Here is a 22,709-nt window from a genome sequence, read left to right as displayed (position 1 = left end):
CGTGCGTGCGTGCGTGCGTGCGTGCGTGCGTGCGTGCGTGCGTGCATGCGTGCGTGCGTGCGTGCGTGCACAACCCCACCTCACACCGCACACACACACACAGAGGCAGGCATACCGGGTTGTGCGAACAGACATGCACCAGTAATGACCTATAAATTGTAATTTTACAGGTCACTCTCCTCTTTCTCTTTCTCTCTCTCTTGCACGCACGCACGCACGCACGCACGCACGCACGCACGCACGCACGCACGCACGCACGCACGCACGCACACATGCAAATTAATTCTCATTTAACAGGTACATAAGTTCTCCTTGTTCAGTCTCTCTCTCTCTCGCTGGATGTATCTCTCTCCCAAACCTTCCTAAACCTTGTCTCTCTCTCTCCCTGCAGATGTGGATGAGTGTGCGGAGGGCCTGAGTCAGTGCGGTGCCCACACCGACTGCGTCAACCTGGCCGGCAGCCACAGGTGTCAGTGCCAACGAGGCTACGAGTTTGGCTACGACGGACGCACCTGTGTTGGTGAGTCGCATGCTTAGCTAGCACCCATAATGCTTAAAACACCAAAAGGGGTTCCCGTCCTGAATCGGTTAACATTTAAAACCTTTGAAGTACAACACTCACGACTCCACGTGGCATCGGATTCTTTCCGTGCCTCTCGAACACTCTGCGTTTTAACCATTGTTTAAATGGCTGTGCCACGTGTTTTAATTCTCCGTGTGAAACCATGTTTTAGAAGTGTCACAGCTATAGGAATAATGAAAGTATGTTATTACTACGGTTATTATTGCTATTCTCAACTGTGGCCCAGGCTGCTACTTTTCTTCTCTCCTTTGTAATTATCTGCGTTCATCGGGTGTCGCGGGTCTGTATTAGTCCCTTATTAAACATCTGTATGGATGTTTCTGACAGGCAGTTGTTCAGCCATAATTCACGGTAGCGCACACAGCCTTGTGTAAAGAGGATTTGTCCATGTGCGAATGGGAATGACTTAAATGTAGGAATACAATCCAAAAATATGAGGTCATGGCTTGGAAAAACAGGGAGCTGCGCTGAACACAGGCCCGTAAATTACAGTTTTGACTGAATGCAGAGGTAAAAATCATAGTAATGACTGGGTGCTAAATCTGTGAGAGTGCCACCTGCGGCAGCGGAGCGCTGAGATCATTCATGGTGCGCTGTGGCAGGTTCATCACATGGACAGCTGCTGCTGGGATGGACCTGACACAATGTCCTTTCCTGACACAATGTCCTTTCCTGACACAATGTCCTTTCCCTGACACAATGTCCTTTCCTGACACAATGTCCTTTCCCGACACAATGTCCTTTCCTGACACAATGTCCTTTCCTTAAGCCATTCTGGGCGGGAACCCCTTTTGGTGTTTTAAGCATTATGTTATACTTTAGCTGTTGAAAAATAGCAGATCTACAAGCTCATAGCGCGGCACCGAGTGCCGCGCTATGAGCTTGTAGGTCTGCTATTTTTGAAAAATCGTGAAAATGTGCCTGAAATCATTGAATATATATATATTCTTTCAGAGCGAGTTATTAACTCAAATCTTTGCTACTGGGAGGGTCCCTGGAACAACATATTTTCAGATGGGGGTCGGCGGCCAATGTCGTATATATTTGGGGTCCTTGACATGAATGTGTTTGAGAACGACATAGAAACATGTTTTTTTTCAGAAAAGACATTTTTTTAAATTTCGACGTCAGGTCTAATTGGGTTAAGCCACTTGAACCCTAGCATCCCCTTCTAAGGGCTATATATTCTGCAAAAAATAAATCAGATCTACAAGTAGCCCATTTGGAGCTGTAAGCTCCGAGAAGAGGTTCCGTGTCAGGATATCCTTGCATAAGTGGAAATGGGTCGAGCCCTCCAAAACAGTGACGAAAACCCTTTTCGCAGTATCGTATCCAAAAAGAAAGGGTATTTCTACAGAGCTGATAAAATCAGGAGTGGAAAGTTAATATTTTAGAGCGGGAGTGAAGCAACCGCTTACATAGCTTATGAAGTGGGCCAGTACCATGTTGTCTTACATAGCTTATGAAGTGGGGCCAGTACCATGTTTTCCCAGTGCAATCTTAGCAGCAGTACTGCTACATGTGGACGGGGGGGCCTGACTGGCCACAGGCTGACTAAATAAGCAATTTAAGCCTTATTTAAGCCTACTGTAACTTTTTGGGATACGATACTGCGAGAAGGGTTTTCGCCAGGTTCCAAACTATTATTTTAGGTTCTACAGTATATATTTTTATATAGCCATGAAAGAAGAAAATGAGTAGAAATGATTTAGCACTTTTTGACAAAATATCACTCAAACAACGGTGTCAGATGATTCCTTCCACACACACACACACACACACACACACACACACACACACACACACACACACACACACACACACACACACACACACACAGAGCAGCAGTGCACGCACAGCTGCAAGTCAGAAAAGAGAGGAGAGAGGGATGGGGAGAGGGGAGGGAGGGGGAGACGATGACAAATGGGAGAACAACAGAGCGAAAGAAAACACAAGTGAACCAGAGAGAGCGATAAGAGGAGGAGAGAGGGAGGGAGTGAGAGAGAAAATGTGAAAAATTGAACAATGATTCAATGTGTGTTTCGTTGGAATGTGCGTAGGAGAGATGTGTGTGCGTAGGAGAGATGTGTGTGTGTGTGTGTGTGTGTCCGCGTGCGTGCGCGCGTATTCTATGGTCCTCATGGCATGGCTCTTCTCGTGTGTGTGTGTGTAAGAGAGAGAGAGAGAAAGCGTGTGTGTGTGCGTGTGTTCTATGGTCCTCTTGGCATGGCTCTTCTCGTGTGTGTGTGTGTGTGTGTGTGTGTGTGTGTGTGTGTGTGTGTGTGTGTGTAAGGGAGAGAGAGAAAGTGTGTGTGTGTGCGTGTGTTCTATGGTCCTCTTGGCATGGCTCTTCTCGTGTGTGTGTGTGTGTGTGTAAGAGAGAGAGAAAGGGTGTGTGTGTGTGTGTGTGTGTAAGAGAGAGAGAAAGTGTGTGTGTGTGTGTGAGAGAGAGAGAGAGAGAGAGAGAAAGCGTGTGAGTGTGTGTGTGTAAGAGAGAGAGAAAGTGTGGTGTGTGTGTGTGTGTGTGTGTGTGTGTGTAAGAGAGAGAGAAAGTGTGTGTGTGTGTGTGAGAGAGAGAGAGAGAGAGAGAGAGAAAGCGTGTGAGTGTGTAAGAGAGAGAGAGAGAAAGTGTGTGTGTGCAAACTGCATAATGCAAGCATGACCTGCTCTTACCCCATCACTCTGACGCAGGGCCTGTTCCTCTGTAATAACTCAGTGTAATGTAATACAGCCTCTGTTCAGCTCCTGAACTCTCCCTGAGCCACCAGCCAAATAAATACTGCTTAAATGACTAGCCACCCGCCACCAACTAAGACCTGCAGTCAGTGTCCTCAGCTCTATCGCTCTCACCCCTGGCCAATGTCCTGCAGTGTCCTCAGCTCTATCGCTCTCACCCCTGGCCAATGTCCTGCAGCGTCCTCGGCTCTATCGCTCTCCCCCCTGGCCAATGTCCTCAGCTCTATCGCTCTCCCCCCTGGCCAATGTCCTCAGCTCTGTCGCTCTCACCCCTGGCCAATGTCCTGCAGCGTCCTCAGCTCTATCGCTCTCACCCCTGGCCAATGTCCTGCAGCGTCCTCAGCTCTATCGCTCTCACCCCTGGCCAATGTCCTGCAGCGTCCTCAGCTCTCTCGCTCTCCCCCCTGGCCAATGTCCTGCAGCGTCCTCAGCTCTATCGCTCTCCCCCCTGGCCAATGTCCTGCAGCGTCCTCAGCTCTATCGCTCTCACCCCTGGCCAATGTCCTGCAGCGTCCTCAGCTCTATCGCTCTCCCCCCTGGCCAATGTCCTGCAGCGTCCTCAGCTCTATCGCTCTCACCCCTGGCCAATGTCCTCAGCTCTATCGCTCTCACCCCTGGCCAATGTCCTGCAGTGTCCTCAGCTCTATCGCTGCCTCTCACCCCTGGCCAATGTCCTGCAGCGTCCTCAGCTCTATGGCTCTCACCCCTGGCCAATGTCCTGCAGCGTCCTCAGCTCTATCGCTCTCACCCCTGGCCAATGTCCTGCAGTGTCCTCAGCTCTATCGCTCTCACCCCTGGCCAATGTCCTGCAGCGTCCTCAGCTCTATCGCTCTCACCCCTGGCCAATGTCCTGCAGCGTCCTCAGCTCTGTCGCTCTCACGCTGTCACGACTGACATAGAAACATAGCTTTTTCAGAAAACTGTCATTTTCAAACAGACATTTTTAGAATCTGATCTCAGGTCAGAATGGGTTAACATAGGGCTGCCGTCTGTGCCACAATCTTACCACAGAGGTTCTCAACCTTTTTCCATTTCAGTTCAGACCACAGACCCCAATAACTCTGAGACCTGTCGGGGTCCATTTGTTTCCTCAGTTACTGGCGATATTTTAGCTGGACGCAAATGGATCCCTTTGGTTCAATGTTTACATACACTCTCAAGAGTTACAGGCCCGTGAAGGTCCATTTGGTTCCTAGGTTACTATCAATAATTTAGCTGGGGACCCCACTTTGATTTACCATTATTCACACAGTGGCCATTTTGGCCAATTATCAAAATGTACCACTGTGAACACTCGACGAATGTATGTCCAAATCCAGCTTATACATTAAAGTGATCATATGTATATCTTGCTTCGCGTACTCTGTGTGTTTTGTGAGTTTGTTGTTCATAATATGTTTGTTTTGGTTGTTTTCCAGATGTGGACGAGTGTCGTTCCTCTCCTTGCAACGCCCAGGCCAGCTGTACCAACGGTCTGGGGTCCTTCCAGTGTCAGTGCCAGCCTGGGTACTACGGGGACGGCTTCTACTGTACTGTGCAGGATGGTAAGACAACCATATGTACAGTATTATCATAATTTATATTGAGGATATTACTGCAACATTTTGGTGAGAAAATACATGTACCTGCTATGTGTTATCGTTTTATATAATTTCTATTTTAACCCTGGGCGGGAACCCCTTTTGGTGTTTATAGCATTATGTTATACTTTAGCTATTGAAAAATAGCAGATCTACAAACTCAAGTAGATCTGCTATTTTTGAAAAATCGTGAGTGAACGTTTTCAACTCAAATCTTTGCTTCTGGGGATGTCCTTTGGAACAACATATTTTCAGATGGGGGGTCGGCGGCCAATTACATATATTTTTGGGGGTCCTTGACATGAAAATGTTCTAGAACGACTGACGACTGTCTTCGAAGACATTTGTAGAATCGTTCCCAAGTCTAAATGGGTTAAGGAGGCATTCTCACTTCTTTCGATATGTCAAAGGCAGAGGAGCGCCGTATATATTTGTTGCCTTTCCGAAATGCAGTACAGGTTCTACAAAAGTGTACGAGAAAGCAGAATGTATGGGATTTTAAATTGTCACATCATGTTGGTTCATTCTTCCTCCATTGTTGCTCACCAGGCCAGACACAGTCCTGGTTCAGACACACGTTGGTTCATTCTTTCTCCATTGTTCCTCACCAGGCCAGACAGAGCCGACACGTCCTAAGACCCACTGTGAGCATCACAGAGACAGCGGCCCGGAACCCTTCCCTGTGGTCGGAGCCTTCGTACCAACGTGTGACCTGGAGGGACAGTACATACCACTACAGGTCAGTGGATTCATGAAATGACCCTGACTTTTAAATCAGCGCTATGTGCACTAGGCCACAGACCCTCATAACTCTATGTAAATGTAATTTGGTTCCATTTCTACATCCTCAGAGATATAGACATCATTTAAATGTATACGACAATACGTACATGCATAGCAAGTTTACTAATCCCATTTCTTTCTCTAAAATGCTTTGTATAGTGTCACGGTTCCTCTGGACATTGCTGGTGTGTGGACAACAGGGGGCAGGAGAGAGCAGGAACCAGGACGACGCCCGGTACGGCGCCCACAGACTGCGATAATGGTGAGAATTAAGTCATAATTATTATTCACACAGCGGTACTGTGATTAAACCTGATTAAACCAGATGAGAATGAAGCCGTATTCACACAGCGGTACTGTGATTAAACCAGATTAAACCTGATGAGAATGAAGCCATATTCACACAGCCGTACTGTGATTAAACCTGATTAAACCAGATGAGAATGAAGCCGTATTCACACAGCCGTACTGTGATTAAACCTGATTAAACCTGATGAGAATGAAGCCATATTCACACAGCGGTACTGTGATTAAACCAGATTAAACCAGATGAGAATGAAGCCGTATTCACACAGCCGTACTGTGATTAAACCTGATTAAACCTGATGAGAATGAAGCCATATTCACACAGCCGTACTGTGATTAAACCTGATTAAACCAGATGAGAATGAAGCCGTATTCACACAGCCGTACTGTGATTAAACCTGATTAAACCTGATGAGAATGAAGCCATATTCACACAGCGGTACTGTGATTAAACCAGATTAAACCTGATGAGAATGAAGCCATATTCACACAGCCGTACTGTGATTAAACCTGATTAAACCAGATGAGAATGAAGACATATTCACACAGCCGTACTGTGATTAAACCTGATTAAACCAGATGAGAATGAAGACATATTCACACAGCCGTACTGTGATTAAACCTGATTAAACCTGATGAGAATGAAGACATATTCACACAGCCGTACTGTGATTAAACCTGATTAAACCTGATGAGAATGAAGACATATTCACACAGCCGTACTGTGATTAAACCAGATTAAACCTGATGAGAATGAAGCCATATTCACACAGCCGTACTGTGATTAAACCTGATTAAACCTGATGAGAATGAAGACATATTCACACAGCCGTACTGTGATTAAACCTGATTAAACCTGATGAGAATGAAGCCATATTCACACAGCCGTACTGTGATTAAACCAGATTAAACCTGATGAGAATGAAGCCATATTCACACAGCGGTACTGTGATTAAACCTGATTAAACCTGATGAGAATGAAGCCATATTCACACAGCCGTACTGTGATTAAACCAGATTAAACCTGATGAGAATGAAGCCATATTCACACAGCGGTACTTTGATTAAACCTGATTAAACCAGATGAGAATGAAGCCATATTCACACAGCGGTACTTTGATTAAACCTGATTAAACCAGATGAGAATGAAGCCATATTCACACAGCGGTACTGTGATTAAACCTGATGAGAATGAAGCCATATTCACACAGCCGTACTGTGATTAAACCTGATTAAACCTGATGAGAATGAAGCCATATTCACACAGCCGTACTGTGATTAAACCAGATGAGAATGAAGCCGTATTCACACAGCCGTACTGTGATTAAACAGTATAGCTAGAGGTGTTGTTTGGCACAGCATGAAGCAGAATGCCTTTAGCAAGCATAGCTGTCGTATAATATTATATATATATACCATGGCCTTGAGCGTACTATTGCTCTTATAGCCTGGCCTAGCCAGCCTGCTTTCTGGTCTAGAGGGGTGGGCGCGCAAGGTAACCTGACTCCACCAGATGGGGCAGCAGAGCGTACCAGCAGCTAGAGGTGGGATCAAGGCATACACAGTGCTGCCTTGATCCCGCCTCTAGCTGCCGCTGATTGGCCAGGCCGTTTGGTTGGCTGGAGCATCAAGTCTGCCTGAGAGTTCCCAGATGGGAGCAGGAGGGGGGAACCCAGTGTACTCTCTGCTGCCCCATCTGGCGGAGTCAGGTTACGCGCAAGGAGCAACCGCTGGAGAATATTGGTTCACCGTTCTGAGCCCCTGCCCCCCTCCGCCCCTCCCCTCCCTGGTAGAAATCAGCGGAGGAAAGCGACGCCCCCTCTGCACTGTAGTTCACTACCACTCCTACTCTCCTAGACCAGGAAATGTCTCTCGTTCCCCCTGGCTTTCATTTTTTTGATCCGAACGCGAACGGTAATAAAAGCCTGGGTACCGAGGCTATTGCTCTTATAACGTGGTCGGCAGCATTTCACAGCCAGATTTACCTAGATTTACAGAACATGTCATTGTTGTGTTAATGTTAATGCTGTGTGTGTTTCTTTGTTTTCTCCAGTGCGTCCCAGGAGCCACTGTGAACACTTCAGAGACAGCGCTCAGAGCAGCAGTCCAGGAGCCTTCATACCTCAATGTGACGAAGAGGGACTTTACAGACCATTACAGGTTGGTTCAAGAAGCTTTGTCTAATGTAGAAACATTCTGCTCACATGCGCCATAATTGTGGTGGATTATCCAGAACTCACATCAGAGTCTTTAAGAAATAATCGAGGTAGAGAGTGGACTGAAACAATGTCACTTTATTACAAAGACTGGTCTGTACCAAGCCCAGGGAGGTGCGCGTATGCAAGCCTCCTGAGCCCTTTACATTTCTCTCTCTTATACACAATGGCAGAGCAGAGAATACATGGGAGGTGTGGTCAGTGGACATGGTCAAACATGGGTCTTATGTAAGAATAGGTCATCTGACAGACAACCAACAGGTGGAAGCCTTGCTTCCAATGTTTCTAAGAGAGTGTAGTATTCTCATCTTGAAAATCCCACTACACTGAAAAGCTCCCAAATCTTTAATATCAAAATGAATGAATGAATGTATATTGTGTACTGTATCACATACCTGTAGCGTTATTTGGCCACATCACAATGACAGTGAGAAAATAGTAGCGGTTTCAGATGATTTAATCTCTGTCATCAGCCTTTATCAAGACCATGTAATGGAGCCTGTATGGACATTTCCTACATATTGACGTTGTTGTCAGCCATTATCCGACGTCGCGTTTGGCGCGTTGTCCAACTGCTAACCCTATTACTAACCCTAACCCTAACCTCAGTCTTAACCGGCCATGTAAGTAAAAATAAAGCAAAGTTTTTGTATACCCGGACCACTGGTTGAAAACCACTGCCCTATAACAATAATAAATGCATTGCATTGCATTATTATGCACTTTGTGCTACTTTCTTCTCTCTGTCCTTTTTAACTGCAATCAATGATGAGCTGCACAACCAAGGTCTTCACCCACCTTGCTTGTAATGTGATGTGACAATGAAGATTGATTGTGATTGTGATTGTGGTTGCAGTGCCACGGCTCCACGGGACACTGCTGGTGCGTGGACACTGCCGGGCAGGAGAGACCAGGGACCAGGACGCCGTCCGGTACGCCGCCCACAGCCTGCGACAAACCAGGTGAGGATGATGGCAAAAGTAATATGTTACAGAAACAAACTGGTGATGTTTTAGCCTAGTGTGTGTGATCTCTTTATTTTGAGTGCCCAGATCTCCGTCTTTTTTCAATTGAGGCAAATATTGTACTTTTACAACACTACAATCATTTTGAAAACTTTAGTTGTTCAGCCCTGTATACATTTTGGCCATTTGAAAATAGCCGATCTACAAGCTCACAATGTGTTGATATGAATGATGCGGCGCATTGAGAGCTCGTAGATGTGCCATTTTCAAACATTATACATTTTTTGAAAACTTGAAATGGGACATTCTGCATAGTGAGTACTACTTTTGGTACTTGATTCCAATATGTTTACACTTTTACTCAAGTACATTTTGAATTCCGGAAGTAGTTCTACATTGCAGCATTGATGCGCTTACTTAAGTAAAAACAATGGAGTACTGATTGTAAGTCCATTCTAATTGTTCTCTTCCCAGACGAAGTGCTTCCTAAGAGCCGCTGTGAGCATCACAGAGACAGCGTTCAGACCACCAGTCCAGAGGGATATCCTATCGTCGGAGCCTTCGTCCCTCAGTGTGAAGAAGATGGCCAGTACAGAGCCCTGCAGGTCAGCTGTTGTGTCTGCGTTTGGATTTATTTAAACCCACTTTCAATCCACAGTGTCCCTATTTCATTGGTGTGTTTAACCGACTGACATAGAAACATAGCTTTTTCAGAAAACTGTCAGGATGTAGAAGACATTTTTAGAATCTGATCTCAGGTCAAAATGGGTTAAGACCCTGATGCTTGTGTGTAGGCCAGCGACATCTCCCCGTGTCCCCTAGGGTAGGTACCCTCACAAAAACATGCAGTAATCCTGGTCTCTAAAACTACCTCCCCCTGGCCATCCGGGGCGCCTGATGGAGGGGAAAGGAACTGGTTGGAATAACGTGTTCCTTCCACGGGCTACGTCCGGCCAGGGAAATTCCCCCCTGTCAGGTGAAAAGAAGCAGCTTGGACTACTCATGCATAGGAGGCATGAGGTCAGTCCGCTGCCCCCCCAGGTTGGCAGAGGAAGTGTAGCGCCCAGGATTACATTAGATAATTGGCACTGGGTGAAAAAACTGGGTTGCAAAATCGTGGGATAAAAATTACAGAAAAAAAAAATGTGTTCAATTTACTGACGAATTGTGATTCTCATAATAAATAATATCACCTTTTTTCCCCCACAGTGCCACGGCTCCACAGGGCACTGCTGGTGTGTGGACACTAGCGGGCAGGAGAGAGCAGGAACCAGGAGCACCCCCGGTACACCCCCCACAGACTGCCACAAGCCAGGTGAGAAGAGTGTGTGTGTGTGTGTGTGTGTGTGTGTGTGTGTGTGTGTGTGTGTGTGTGTGTGTGTGTGTGTGTGTGTGTGTGTGTGTGTGTGTGTGTGTGTGTGTGTGTGTGTGTGTGTGTGTGTGTGTGTGTGTGTGTGTGTGTGTGTGTGTGTGTGTGTGTGGTGTGTGTGTACACACTTTAGAGTATATATGAATAGAGACGTCACCCGAGTTCTCCTCCCATCCACTTGCATTAAGTTGCTCAAAAGCGCATGAGGCGATTTCACTCCTCCTTCCTTGTAGGAACAGAGTGCATTCTGGGATTGATTGGGCCAAACACGTGAACGCGCTGCCATTGCACTGAAACCGCGTTCACGTGTCATCATGAACGTGCGCAATGATAGTCAACGGGCCAGCACGTTCATGAGTTTGGCCCACGCTGCAATACCAAATTCGGCCACTATGTCCATTGCGCCTCAGGGTTTCCTCCGGGTGCCGTCTCTATTCATATATATACTCTAAGACACACACAGACAGAGAAATGCTTCAACAGGTGTGATACATCATGGCTCACCAAGACTCTCTCGCTAAACCTTGACCTTTGTCATTTATCATTCCTTAGACTGTGCGTCAAGCCAAACAGGCCCCGTGTGTGTGTGTGTGTGTGTGTGCGCACGTGTGTGTGTGTACATGCGTGGGAGTTTTCGTGTATTGGTCAGGTCATAGGGTTTTAGCCTTGGAATGTCTCATGACAGGTGTGTGTGTGTGTGCGTATTGCGGCGGAGGGGTTGATCTTGGGGGTATTATATGACATTCTAGAGAAAAAGAAAGTAGTGATTCATCATCCAAAAATCCTGAAAATGTCGGTGCAAATCTTTGAATTCATATTCTTTCACAGCGAACGTTTTTAACTAAAATATTTGCTTCTGGAGGTCCCTGCCTGGAACAACATATTTTCAGATGGGGTCAGCGGCCAATTACATGTAATGTTTTGGGTCCTTGACATGAAGAAGTTTGAGAACCACTGACATAGAAACATAGGTTTTTCAGAAAACTGTCATGATTTAGAAGACATGTAGAATCTGGTCTCAGGTCTCAATGCGTTATAGTAAGCCAATGTTGGGTGGAAGAGGCAGCGACCCGGGTTACCAAAGTCACCTGGGGAAGTAGTTGTGAGGGTGCAGGTAATGGTTACTGTGTGGTTTGAAATTATATTCAAATGTGGTACTTTCTAAAGATGTGTCTCCATCTCGGGACACTCGGACACGGATTTACAGTTTGTGGGAAGGATGCTGCTTGTACATCCGTCTTATTTTTTGGGAGAGTTAAATCAGCTCCCATGCTCCCGTGTTTTTGTTTTTGCTGTTTTTGAACTTCATAAAAACAACCCGATTACAATCTGGATTTTGGGGCCGCCGGTCTGAGAACAGCAAACCAGCTGTGAGGGGCGGGCGTCCAGGCCAGAGATGACTGGGGCTGGGGAGAAATCTCTTGACAGAGTCCCTGCTTTGAGGGTTTTTGACTGCAGGGCGGCTGCTGTTGAATTAATGCAAAACAGACCTCGGCCATTGATGCAACGGCAATCTGGGTTTAAACACAAGCACCTCGTTTTAATGTGGTGATGTCAGCGGCGGTGACACTCGGGTCCCAGAAGGGTCAACACTCTGCTTTTAATCTCTCGAGCGGTGTGCAGAAATAGCACCGGCTACTCCATAGTGGAGCTCAACATGGGAACGGTTTAGTAAAATCATCACAGGTCGATTGTAATATATTAAAATCTCTGGTCGTGCCTGTTAATCCTTCCCTTTCCAGATGAGCCAGAGCGTCAGAAGAGCCAGTGTGAGCATCACAGAGACAGCATCCAGACCAGCAGTCCAGAGGGTTATGCTCCGGTCGGGGCCTTCGTACCTCGGTGTGATGATATTGGACAGTACGCCGCTCAACAGGTACAGCTATGGTTTATGTAGTAGATAGGTTGGACAGTACACCGCTCAACAGGTACAGCTATGGTTTATGTAGTAGATAGGTTGGACAGTACACCGCTCAACAGGTACAGCTATGGTTTATGTAGTAGATAGGTTGGACAGTACACCGCTCAACAGGTACAGCTATGGTTTATGTAGTAGATAGGTTGGACAGTACACCGCTCAACAGGTACAGCTATGGTTTATGTAGTAGATAGGTTGGACAGTACACCGCTCAACAGGTACAGCTATGGTTTATGTAGTAGATAGGTTGGACAGTACACCGCTCAACAGGTACAGCTATGGTTTATGTAGTAGATAGGTTGGACAGTACACCGCTCAACAGGTACAGCTATGGTTTATGTAGTAGATAGGTTGGACAGTACACCGCTCAACAGGTACAGCTATGGTTTATGTAGTAGATAGGTTGATAGACCGACTGACAGAAGAGTTATTGTTTGCCTTATGCATGGATTAAAGTCCTCAGTCACCACCTCAGACTGAGTCATTTGGATTCCATAGGAGTCAGCATGTCTTCTATGGGACGCATTGAGAGCTTGTAGATCTGCTATTTTCGATTATTATTTCAAAAAGGGTTTTCTTGCATTATATGTTCAGAAATATCTTCTATTAAATCTTAATAGTGTCTGGGATATAAATCCTCAATCTGTGATTTCTTCACCTGGTTGGCAGTATGTAGAACAGCAGGAACAATATTACGTAATAATTTTACATATTGCGTTAACACATAGAGCGCAGACGTTTTCGATCGTCAAAATAGCTTCTCTGCAGAAGTTTTTCACTAACGTTTGAAGGGAAAGAGGTCTTTATCAATTAGGTCGGGTAACTCGTGATTGAGGGTCAAAGTGTTAATTGTTAAACTGTTAATTGTTCGGTAAACAGACATTTTATTTTGCTTCCATGCTTATGGCTTATGTTGTGTATTGCAGTGCCACGGCTCTACTGGACATTGCTGGTGTGTGGACAGTCTGGGACAGGAGAGGACAGGGACCAGGACGTCCCCCGGGACACCGCCCAGAGACTGTGACAAACCAGGTGAGAAGAATGTGCTTCTTCTTTTTGCCGTCGTCGGAATCATAAGTGATCAGTGATAGTAGAAGTTGCAGCAACATTGTCACGAAAGTCATGACGTGCCTTTCTTAATATAGTCTTAAAAATTAGGAAGGCTTGGGCCATGGCTCAGTGGTCCAGGCACCTTGGCTGGTAATCCAGTCTGGCAGTGTGCCGCGGGTTCGACTCCCGATCCCGACGGCCTATACTGCATGTCTCCCCCCCCATCTCTCTCCCCATTTCCTGTCAGCCTACTGTCTGTCCCTCCATAAAATATATAAAATGCCACAAAAAAATAATAATCAGGAAATCTCAAAAGCCTAAAAAGTTAAGTTAAAATAGATTCTCCGCTTGGTGACGGCCTGTCACCAAGCCGGATGTGAGTCAAATAAAGCAAGATTTAATTATACTTGAGTACACATCTTGTCTCGCACCAAAAATAGCAAGAGCGACAGTTTGTGAGCTTGTAGATTGGCTGTTTTTGGCACAAGACACCGGCACACTACTAAATATCAGACTAGTTCATGTTTGGCGTGATACCAACTAAAGATGATGACATACAGACTTGGAAGTAGAAGAGTATGCTGACCTCAGAACTTGGCCTGGTACTTGATATACACAGCCAGCCGGATAATGGAACTGAAGCTTTAATTTCAGAAGAAAAAAAAGGACACATTAGATTTACTTTGGAAGTCTTTCTGTCATCATGTAATACTTTAATAATTTGTTACGCAGCTGGAAATGTGTCTTGTATTTATTGAGCTTACATTTCAAAATGAAAGCCTTTATTTGGAAAATTGTAGTTTTGTTTTCAAGGGCATTTTGAAATAGCCTTATTTAGAAGAGGAAGTCTTTCTCTTTCTGACACACGCACGCACGCACGCACGCGCGCACACACACACACACACACACACACACACACACACACACACACACACACACACACACACACACACACACACACACACACACACACACACACAGAGAGAGAGAGAGGCGTGGAGTGGTCAGTTCATTCTATGAATTCTATTTAGGACCAAGCAAACAGGTCATGTGGTCGTTGGGCCTTACGACGGGGTGCCAGTTGCTGCTAGGCAACCGACCCAAAACATCACGTTTTGGTTGAACGGCCGAGTGGCAATGCTGTGTCTCGCCCTCCGCATGCAGCCACACACGTGCGCGTGCACACACGCACGCACGCAGCCACGCACACACACTTGTTCAATGTCCATGCAAGCATTAACGGACACAACTACATCGACTTGAACATACGTTTGTTTATTTACACACGGCTATACCGAGAAGCATGGTTATTGGCTGTTTACACCATACACCATTACAGTTACTGTAACTACTGTATAAGTTACGGCTCTCTCTGTCTCTGTCTCTCTCTCTGTCTCTCTCTCTCTCTGTCTCTCTCTCTCTCTGTCTCTCTCTGTCTCTCTCTCTGTCTCTCTCTCTCTCTGTCTCTCTCTCTCTCTGTCTCTCTCTGTCTCTCTCTGTCTCTCTCTCTGTCTCTCTCTCTCTCTCTCTGTCTCTCTCTCTGTCTCTGTCTCTGTCTCTCTCTCTCACTCTGTCTCTGTCTCTGTCTCTGTCTCTGTCTCTGTCTCTCTCTCTCTCTCTCTCTCTCTCTCTCTCTCTCTCTCTCTCTCTCTCTCTGTCTCTCTCTCTCTCTCTCTCTCTCTCTCTCTCTCTCTCTCATGGTTTTGTATCTTACCTCTGTGATTTCCTGCCAATATACAAGGGGACAGTGTTTGCTCTTCTCACCCATCTCTCAAATATTCTCTCTCTCTCTCTCTCTCTCTCTCTCTCTCTCTCTCTCTCTCTCTCTCTCTCTCTCTCTCTCTCTCTCCTACTCTTAGCCCTTCAACCTTTTTTCATAATTCTGTATCCATCAGTATTATTGTTGAGGCAAATAGTATAGGGGACACTTACTGTATAAGACATTATATAGGATAGACGTTTAATACGTGAGCTGGGCATGAGCATGGGACAAGTACATTAAACACCGACCACCAGTCACAGACAGGTTGGCGCTCAAGTAGTTCTCTAACAAAAGCAGGGATGAGAGCACACGCGCTACGTCCAACCAGGGAAACTCCCCCCTGTCAGGTGTAAAGGAGCAACTTGGACACTCAGGCATGAAGGAAGCATGAGTTCAAGTCCGTTGCTCTCCCCATGTCCCCCATATATGGGGACTAGGTTGGCGGAGGGTGTGTAGAGCCCAGGATCACATTAGATAATTGACACAGGGGTGAAAAATGGGTTACAAAATCGTGGGATAAAAATTATAAAAATAAAAAAAAACAATACAAGGTGTAATGTTACCATGATTCTTTCATAACACAAACAGAGAGAGAGAGAGATAAATAGTGAGAGAAAGAAGTAAAGTGCGTGCGTGTGTACGCGCATATGTGTGCGTGAGAGAGAGAGTTAAGTGTAAACATGAGCAGAAGTCTTAAGTGGTTTTAGGGTTTAGTTTTAAAACCTCTGCCATTAAAAAGATTTAACAACATAAACTGTTTGTAAAGAGTATATGGCAGTGAGACGGCCTTACACAAGCAAGACAAGTGTGTGTGTGTGCGTGTGCGTGTGTGCACACACATCTTTTTCCAGGATATTACCACCATGTAAACTCTTCTAGGTAGCTAGGCCACAGGAGTGAGGAGAGGAAAGAAGGGAACAGAGAAGAAAGTCACGCCACTCCATCTTTAAAATAATAAAGTAGAACTTTAGTGTATTGAAGTGAAATATGCTTTAAAAAATCACACCCGTGTGAACTGAGTGGTGCAAGGTCTTATATAGTCTGATCAGCTATGTCAGTGACGTCACACACTAACCATAGTAACCATGCTCACCTTTGCACGGACACGTACACAGGTACACAAACATACAGACAAAGCTGGTTGTTGGAGTGGTTTGCACCACTCAAAAATGATTCACAAATATGGCTGCTGCAAATGTGTAACCAGTGTGTTGGGTGCGTTTGATTTTAGTGTATGTGGGGCCGACGCTGCGTCCTGAGACCGTGTGTGAACGCTGGAGGGCCAGCCTGATGGAGCACTACGGGGGTAACCCCGAACCCCACCACTACCTGCCCCAATGTGAGCAGGACGGACAGTTCAGGTATGTGCACTGACACACACACACACACACGCACACAAGCACGCACAAATGTTGTACTACGGCAGAAAAGGCATTGTTTTAAGCAGAACGTTTTCTGTCACAAACCAATTCTTCGGAAGGCCAAAGGAGAAGTGCTAAAGGTTATCCACAAGTCTCTCTCTGTCTTATGCTGCGTTCACACAGGCAAATGCAAAGCTACAGTCTACCATTCATTGTCACATACGGGCAGATGAAAAATACAGTCTTACCATTCATTTTTAATGGAAGCCAGCGACATGAAGATGCAAAGATACATCCAGTGTTTGTAGCTGCTGCGGAAGCTACAAAAAGATGAGCTGGTTTCAACTTCAGCTTCAAAGATGCAAAGCTACGAATGCGCTGTGTAGCTTTGCATCTTTTGCATCTGCCCGTGTGAACGCAGAATTACTGTCTGTCTGTCAGGATAGAGTGAACTCTCTCTCTTTCTCTGACTGTCACTGTGTGTGTTTGTCTATCTATTGGTCTGTCTGTGTTCTCTCTGACGGTGTGTGTGTGTGTCCCTCAGTGTGGTCCAGTGTTACGGTGACACCTCTTACTGCTGGTGTGTGGACCAGGACGGGCGAGAGGTTCCCGGGACTCGATCCCACGACGTGGTGAAACCTGCATGTATGTACATTTCTCTAGAGACCTCACATAGCATACAGTAGATGTAGCAAGGATGGGTAGAAAATGTCATGTAATAATAATAATAATAAATGATTATTTGTGTCTTTTGTCATGATATTCATAATTAACCTTTTCCCTCCCAATTAGGGCTGTCACGATTAATTGTCACACAAATAAATGCGATTAACGATTTACCGTATTGTCCCGAATATAAGACGACTCTGATTATTAGCCGACCCCCATTTTTCAAAACTCATTTGTGGAAAAATAACATTGAATGTCAAATAGTCTAGTCTAATATAATACGACCCTGTTTTATAGGATATTTCCATTGGAAAAAAAACCAGTCTTATATTCAGGCCAATGGGGGTAGTGTTTTCGGGCATTGGAAATTGGAACATGATAAATAGAAATTACATTTCTGTTTTGCCTTTTAAGCTTCGTAATGAAAAAGTGCACAGGGCAGATATGACAAATAACTGAAATATACCTAGAAATTGCTGCCATTTTTATACTTTATTAGCGGAAATAGCTGATCTACAAGCTTACGAGTGATGCGTTGTGAGCTTGTAGAGCTGCTATTTCTGTATGGACATCTTTCAACGTGGAAACGATTACGACGATCATGACAAAATAATTGCGATTAGATTACCTCGAATTATAGTTTTGGACGATTATGTAATAATTGTGACTCTACGCCCAATCCCATCCCAGGTATTTCCACGGTGGCCCCTCCCACCATGCACCCACTGCCCAATCCAACTGTGACTCTGCCGCCCCCGTCTGGCTCTGAGGTCGAGGTCACCCTGCTCTACGCTCAGGGACAGCAAATAGGAGCGCTGCCTCTCAACGGCACCCGACTGGACCCCTCCCGCGCCAAGTCGCTGCTGGCTCTACATGTAAGACAGATTGATTGATCCATTGATTGACTGGTTAATCGCCGCTTTGGCCGACTCGTCGCCGTTTGGGTTAAACGGACGGATTTAACTTAAATAAAATATACATTACAAAATATATATAAAAAATAAATCACGGCCCCATCATGATTTAGAATGTTCTTCTAAAAGGTGAGGGGCTGTGATTTTTCCATTGCTTTTTTTTATTTATTTTTTTATTTTATTTCAAAGTGAACTATCCCTTTAACGATAGAGACAAGAGTCGTGATTCAAATCCCCCCCTAGTCAACATGTGCCATATTTGCCCCCCTTCCAAAGAAGTCACCCAGGTGACTGGTGACAACAGTGTTTGTGTCCTGTGCTGGCTTGCTGTTATGTGGATGTAAATAATTGAACGTGTGCGTGTGTGTGTGTGTGTGTGTGTGTGTGTGTGTGTGTGTGTGTGCGTGCACAGGGATCCATCGTGGTTGGCGTTGACTATGACTGCAGGGAGAACAAGGTGTACTGGTCAGATCTAGCTGGAAGGACCATCAGCAGAGCTTCAATGGAGACTGGAGCAGAGCCCGAGATACTCATTAACACAGGTAGGCATCAACGGAACGGAAGCTTGTCAAGGTGCGAGGAGTCGCATGAGTGACGTCACGTGGGCAGTGATGCAGTGTACCTTCAGCACTCTTCCTGCGCACTTCCGCCCCCTCTTGCACACATATGGCTCCAACGAACTGCAGTGGCCAATGAGGCTTTTTCTTTAAAAGATATCTATGGTTTGCATATCCTGGGCGCTACACTCCATCTGCCAACCTGGGGAGAGCAACGGTCTGACCTCATGCTTCCTTCTATGCATGAAGCATCCAAGCCGCTTCTTTTCACCCGACAGGGGGGGGGGAGTGTCCCCGGTTGGACGTAGCGCGTGGAAGGAACAGGTTATTCCAACCAAAAGTTGTAATTAAAAATAATAATGTAACGAGAACATCCCTCTGTCTCTGCCTCAGATCTGACCAGCCCAGAGGGCCTGTCCCTGGACGTGGCTCGCAGGTGGATGTTCTGGGTGGACTCCACCCCCGACAAGATCGAACGCTCCGACCTGGACGGCAGCAACCGGCGGACGCTGTTCGACACCGACCTGGTCAACCCCCGCGCCATCATCGCTGTCTCCTCTACCGGGTGAGCCTTGCCTGTCTGTCTGTCTGTAGCCTCGGAAACCCAGACGTTTTTATTTCCAGGGAGAAAAAAAAGTCTGGGTCCGAGTCCACTTCAATTCGGCATAGAGTAGAGAAAACATCACTCACTCTGCTGATTTCTGATCGTCTGCACCTTTGTTAAATTGACACACACGCACACATATACACACACACACACACACACACTCCTCTCTCTCTCTGTCGCTCTAATTAATTAGTCTCATGTCTAGCAGCTGCGCATAGTTTCTCCTGCCGGGAGAAACTATGCCAAAAAATGCATAGGTGAGTTCCAGGCTAGTCTGTCTGTGGTTGGTTTGATTGTTTTGTTTGGCCTACAGTCTGTGGGCAGCAGCAACACAATGAAATACAGCCCATTATGGATTTAAAGACTTTCCATTTTGTTCAACAACTCAGTACCAGAGACTAGAATATCACAGATTAGGTCCTGGCTCTCTGGTTTCTGGCTTTGGAGGAGTGTTGTTTGTGTTCGGCGGCTGCCAGAGAGCCCTGCAGGGACACGACAGTGTATGTGAATGTTAGCTCTAAACCATTAACCTATTTTGACCTGAGATCAGATTCTAAAAATGTCTTCTACATCCTGACAGTTTTCTGAAAAAGCTATGTTTCTATGTCAGTCGTTCTTCGATTTTTCAAAAATAGCAGACCTACAAGCTCGTAGCGCGCCACTCGGTGGCGCGCTATGAGCTTGTAGATCTGCTTTTTTTCAATAGCTAAAGCATAACATAATGCTAACACCAAAAGGGGTTCCCGCCCAAAATGGGTTAAGACCTGAGGCTGATCCTACAAATGCCTTCTAAATCCTCACAGATTTCTGTAAAAACGTATGTTGCTAATATCAGTGGTTCTCATACTTTTTCATGCCAAGGGCCCCCAAAAAGGTTATGTATTTGGCCACCGACCCCCATCTCAACATATTTTGTTCCACGGAGCGCCAGAAGCAAAGATTTGAGTTGAAAATGTTCGCTTTAACAAATATATATATATACAAGATTTGCACACATTTTCTACAAGCTTGTATATCTGCTATTTTTGAATAGCCAAAGTGTAAACTAATGGTAAGAGTGGTTAAAATCTAAAATGACACTTTCCTGGTCTTAATGGGTTAAAGCGCAGCTTGTTCCTTTAACCCATTTTGGGCGGGAACCCCTTTTGGTGTTAGCATTATGCTATGCTTTAGCTATTGAAAAATAGCAGATCTACAAGCTCATAGCGCGCCACCGAGTGGCGCGCTATGAGCTTGTAGGTCTGCTATTTTTTTAAAATCTAAGAACGGCTGACATAGAAACATAGCTTTTTCAGAAAACTGTCAGGATTTAGAAGACATTTATAGAATCGTTCCCAGGTCAAATTGGGTTAAAGCGCAGCTTGTTCCTTTAATGAGGAATATGTTTTGTTAACGATGTAGTGTCTTGTCGTGTCACGCCGCTGTTGTAAAGTTTTTAGTGCCTTCGCTTCGTGTGTTGAAGCATCACGCCAAGAAAACACTGGGTTTAGTGACGCTAGTAAAATGTAGCAAAACGTGCACGCATGCAGGCACACGCACACACACACACACACACACACACACACACACACACACACACACACACACACACACACACACACACACACACACACACACACACACGTAAAGCACAGTATCACTGAAACGGCTTGCAAGGAACAGCATGTGGTTTTCATTATCACAGCTTGTGTGTGTGTGTGTGTGTGTGTGTGTGTGTGTGTGTGTGCGCGTTCTTGTTTGTTATAGTTTCATACAAATAATATATATTATATATATATAATATAAAAAACGAATGCTGTGTGTGTGTGTGTGTGTGTGTGTGTGTGTGTGTGTGTGTGTGTGTGTGTGTGTGTGTGTGTGTGTGTGTGTGTGTGTGTGTGTGTGTGTGTGTGTGTGTGTGTGTGTGTGTGTGTGTGCGTAACACACGCCTGCGCGTGCGTGCGCGCGCGTGCTTGCTTGCTAATGGGGCGATACAAATCAGTAACGGCAATAACTTGAATCATAAAACCCCAAATAATGTGTGTTTCAAATTACTGGGTCAACAGTGTAAGGTTGTATCTGACTCAGGGCCAAGTGTGTGTGTGTGTGTGTGTGTGTGTGTGTGTGTGTGTGTGTGTGTGTGTGTGTGTGTGTGTGTGTGTGTGTGTGTGTGTGTGTGTGTGTGTGTGTGTGTGTGTGTGTGTGTGTGTGTGTGTGTGTGTGTGTGTGTGTAAGCTTGCATGTGTGTGTTCTGATAAATTGCCAAGCTCTTGAAGTAATCACTGCTTCGCATGGCTTAAATTATGATTAAGCATAAGCTACATGTTTTCATGTTTTCTGAGGTTAGACACGTGTGCACACACACACACACACACACACACACACACACACACACACATAAATAGGCATGCATGCATTCATTAACACTCACACAACATAACACAAAGCCCAGGGTGACAACAATATTACAAAATGCTGGAGAAAACATCAGTGAGAGCAGACATCACACACACACACACACACACACACACACACACACACACACACACACACACACACACACACACAGGGACAGGAATACGTGCTTAAATGCACCTTGACGCAGCTGATTAGGTAGCAGGCGGGATCAGACGGGGCTCTCATGTGGTGTGGTGTGAGTTACCTGTGTGTGTGTGTGTGTGTGTGTGTGTGTGTGTGTGTGTGTGTGTGTGTGTGTGTGGTGTGTGTTACCTGTGTGTGTGTGTGTGTGTGTGTGTGCGTGTGTGTGTGTGTGTGTGGTGTGTGTTACCTGTGGCTCCCAGCGGATGAGCCCCACATGTAGGCTATCATCTCTAGATGAATAACAGCACGACATGCAACGCACGCACGCACACACACACACACACACACACACGCACACACACACACCACACATCCTGACTGATGTGTGGCGTGCACACTATTTTAGCCCAGCCCATCTGGACTTACAGAATATTACACTTACATTTGACATAAATAATGACAATGAACTGTCATGACAGTTCACAAACGTTATGATGATCAAATTAACTAAAATGCCCCAAGTTTCTTACATGGCAGATTACATAATTATAATTAGACAACATAAAATAAAATACACCATTCCACTACACTATACTGTAGCTCAGTGACCTTTTTAATGTCAAGGATACAGTCCACAATTCATGTTCAACGGATGCCAGCGACATGAAGATGCAAAGATTCATCCAGTGTTTGTAGCTGCTGCAAAAGCAGCTACAAAAAGTTGAGATGGTTAATCAGCCAAAAAGATACAAAGCTACAAATACGCTCTGTAGCTTTGCATCTTTGCATATGCCTCGTGTGAACGCGACATTA

The 22,709-nt window shown here is 45.6% G+C and overlaps 1 protein-coding gene across 1 annotated transcript in view; it reads left to right on the top strand.

The window, feature by feature from the left end:
• nid2a (nidogen 2a (osteonidogen)) overlaps nt 1–22,709 on the top strand; it is a 44,066-nt gene that overhangs the window by 13,622 nt on the left and 7,735 nt on the right. Inside the window, exons 6-20 of the mRNA XM_079495333.1 lie at nt 392–520; nt 4,738–4,863; nt 5,511–5,638; nt 5,842–5,944; nt 8,042–8,148; nt 9,061–9,166; nt 9,644–9,774; nt 10,379–10,484; nt 12,281–12,414; nt 13,383–13,488; nt 16,500–16,629; nt 17,174–17,274; nt 17,989–18,173; nt 18,625–18,754; nt 19,163–19,334. Of these exons, the coding sequence (XP_079351459.1) occupies nt 392–520; nt 4,738–4,863; nt 5,511–5,638; nt 5,842–5,944; nt 8,042–8,148; nt 9,061–9,166; nt 9,644–9,774; nt 10,379–10,484; nt 12,281–12,414; nt 13,383–13,488; nt 16,500–16,629; nt 17,174–17,274; nt 17,989–18,173; nt 18,625–18,754; nt 19,163–19,334 (1,894 nt within the window). The remainder of the gene's footprint in view (nt 1–391; nt 521–4,737; nt 4,864–5,510; nt 5,639–5,841; nt 5,945–8,041; nt 8,149–9,060; nt 9,167–9,643; nt 9,775–10,378; nt 10,485–12,280; nt 12,415–13,382; nt 13,489–16,499; nt 16,630–17,173; nt 17,275–17,988; nt 18,174–18,624; nt 18,755–19,162; nt 19,335–22,709) is intronic.

This window comes from Electrona antarctica, assembly GCF_951216825.1.
Source record: "Electrona antarctica genome assembly, chromosome: 24".
NCBI classification, from domain to species: Eukaryota; Metazoa; Chordata; class Actinopteri; order Myctophiformes; family Myctophidae; genus Electrona; species Electrona antarctica.
This window is presented reverse-complemented; position numbering and strand designations above follow the sequence as displayed.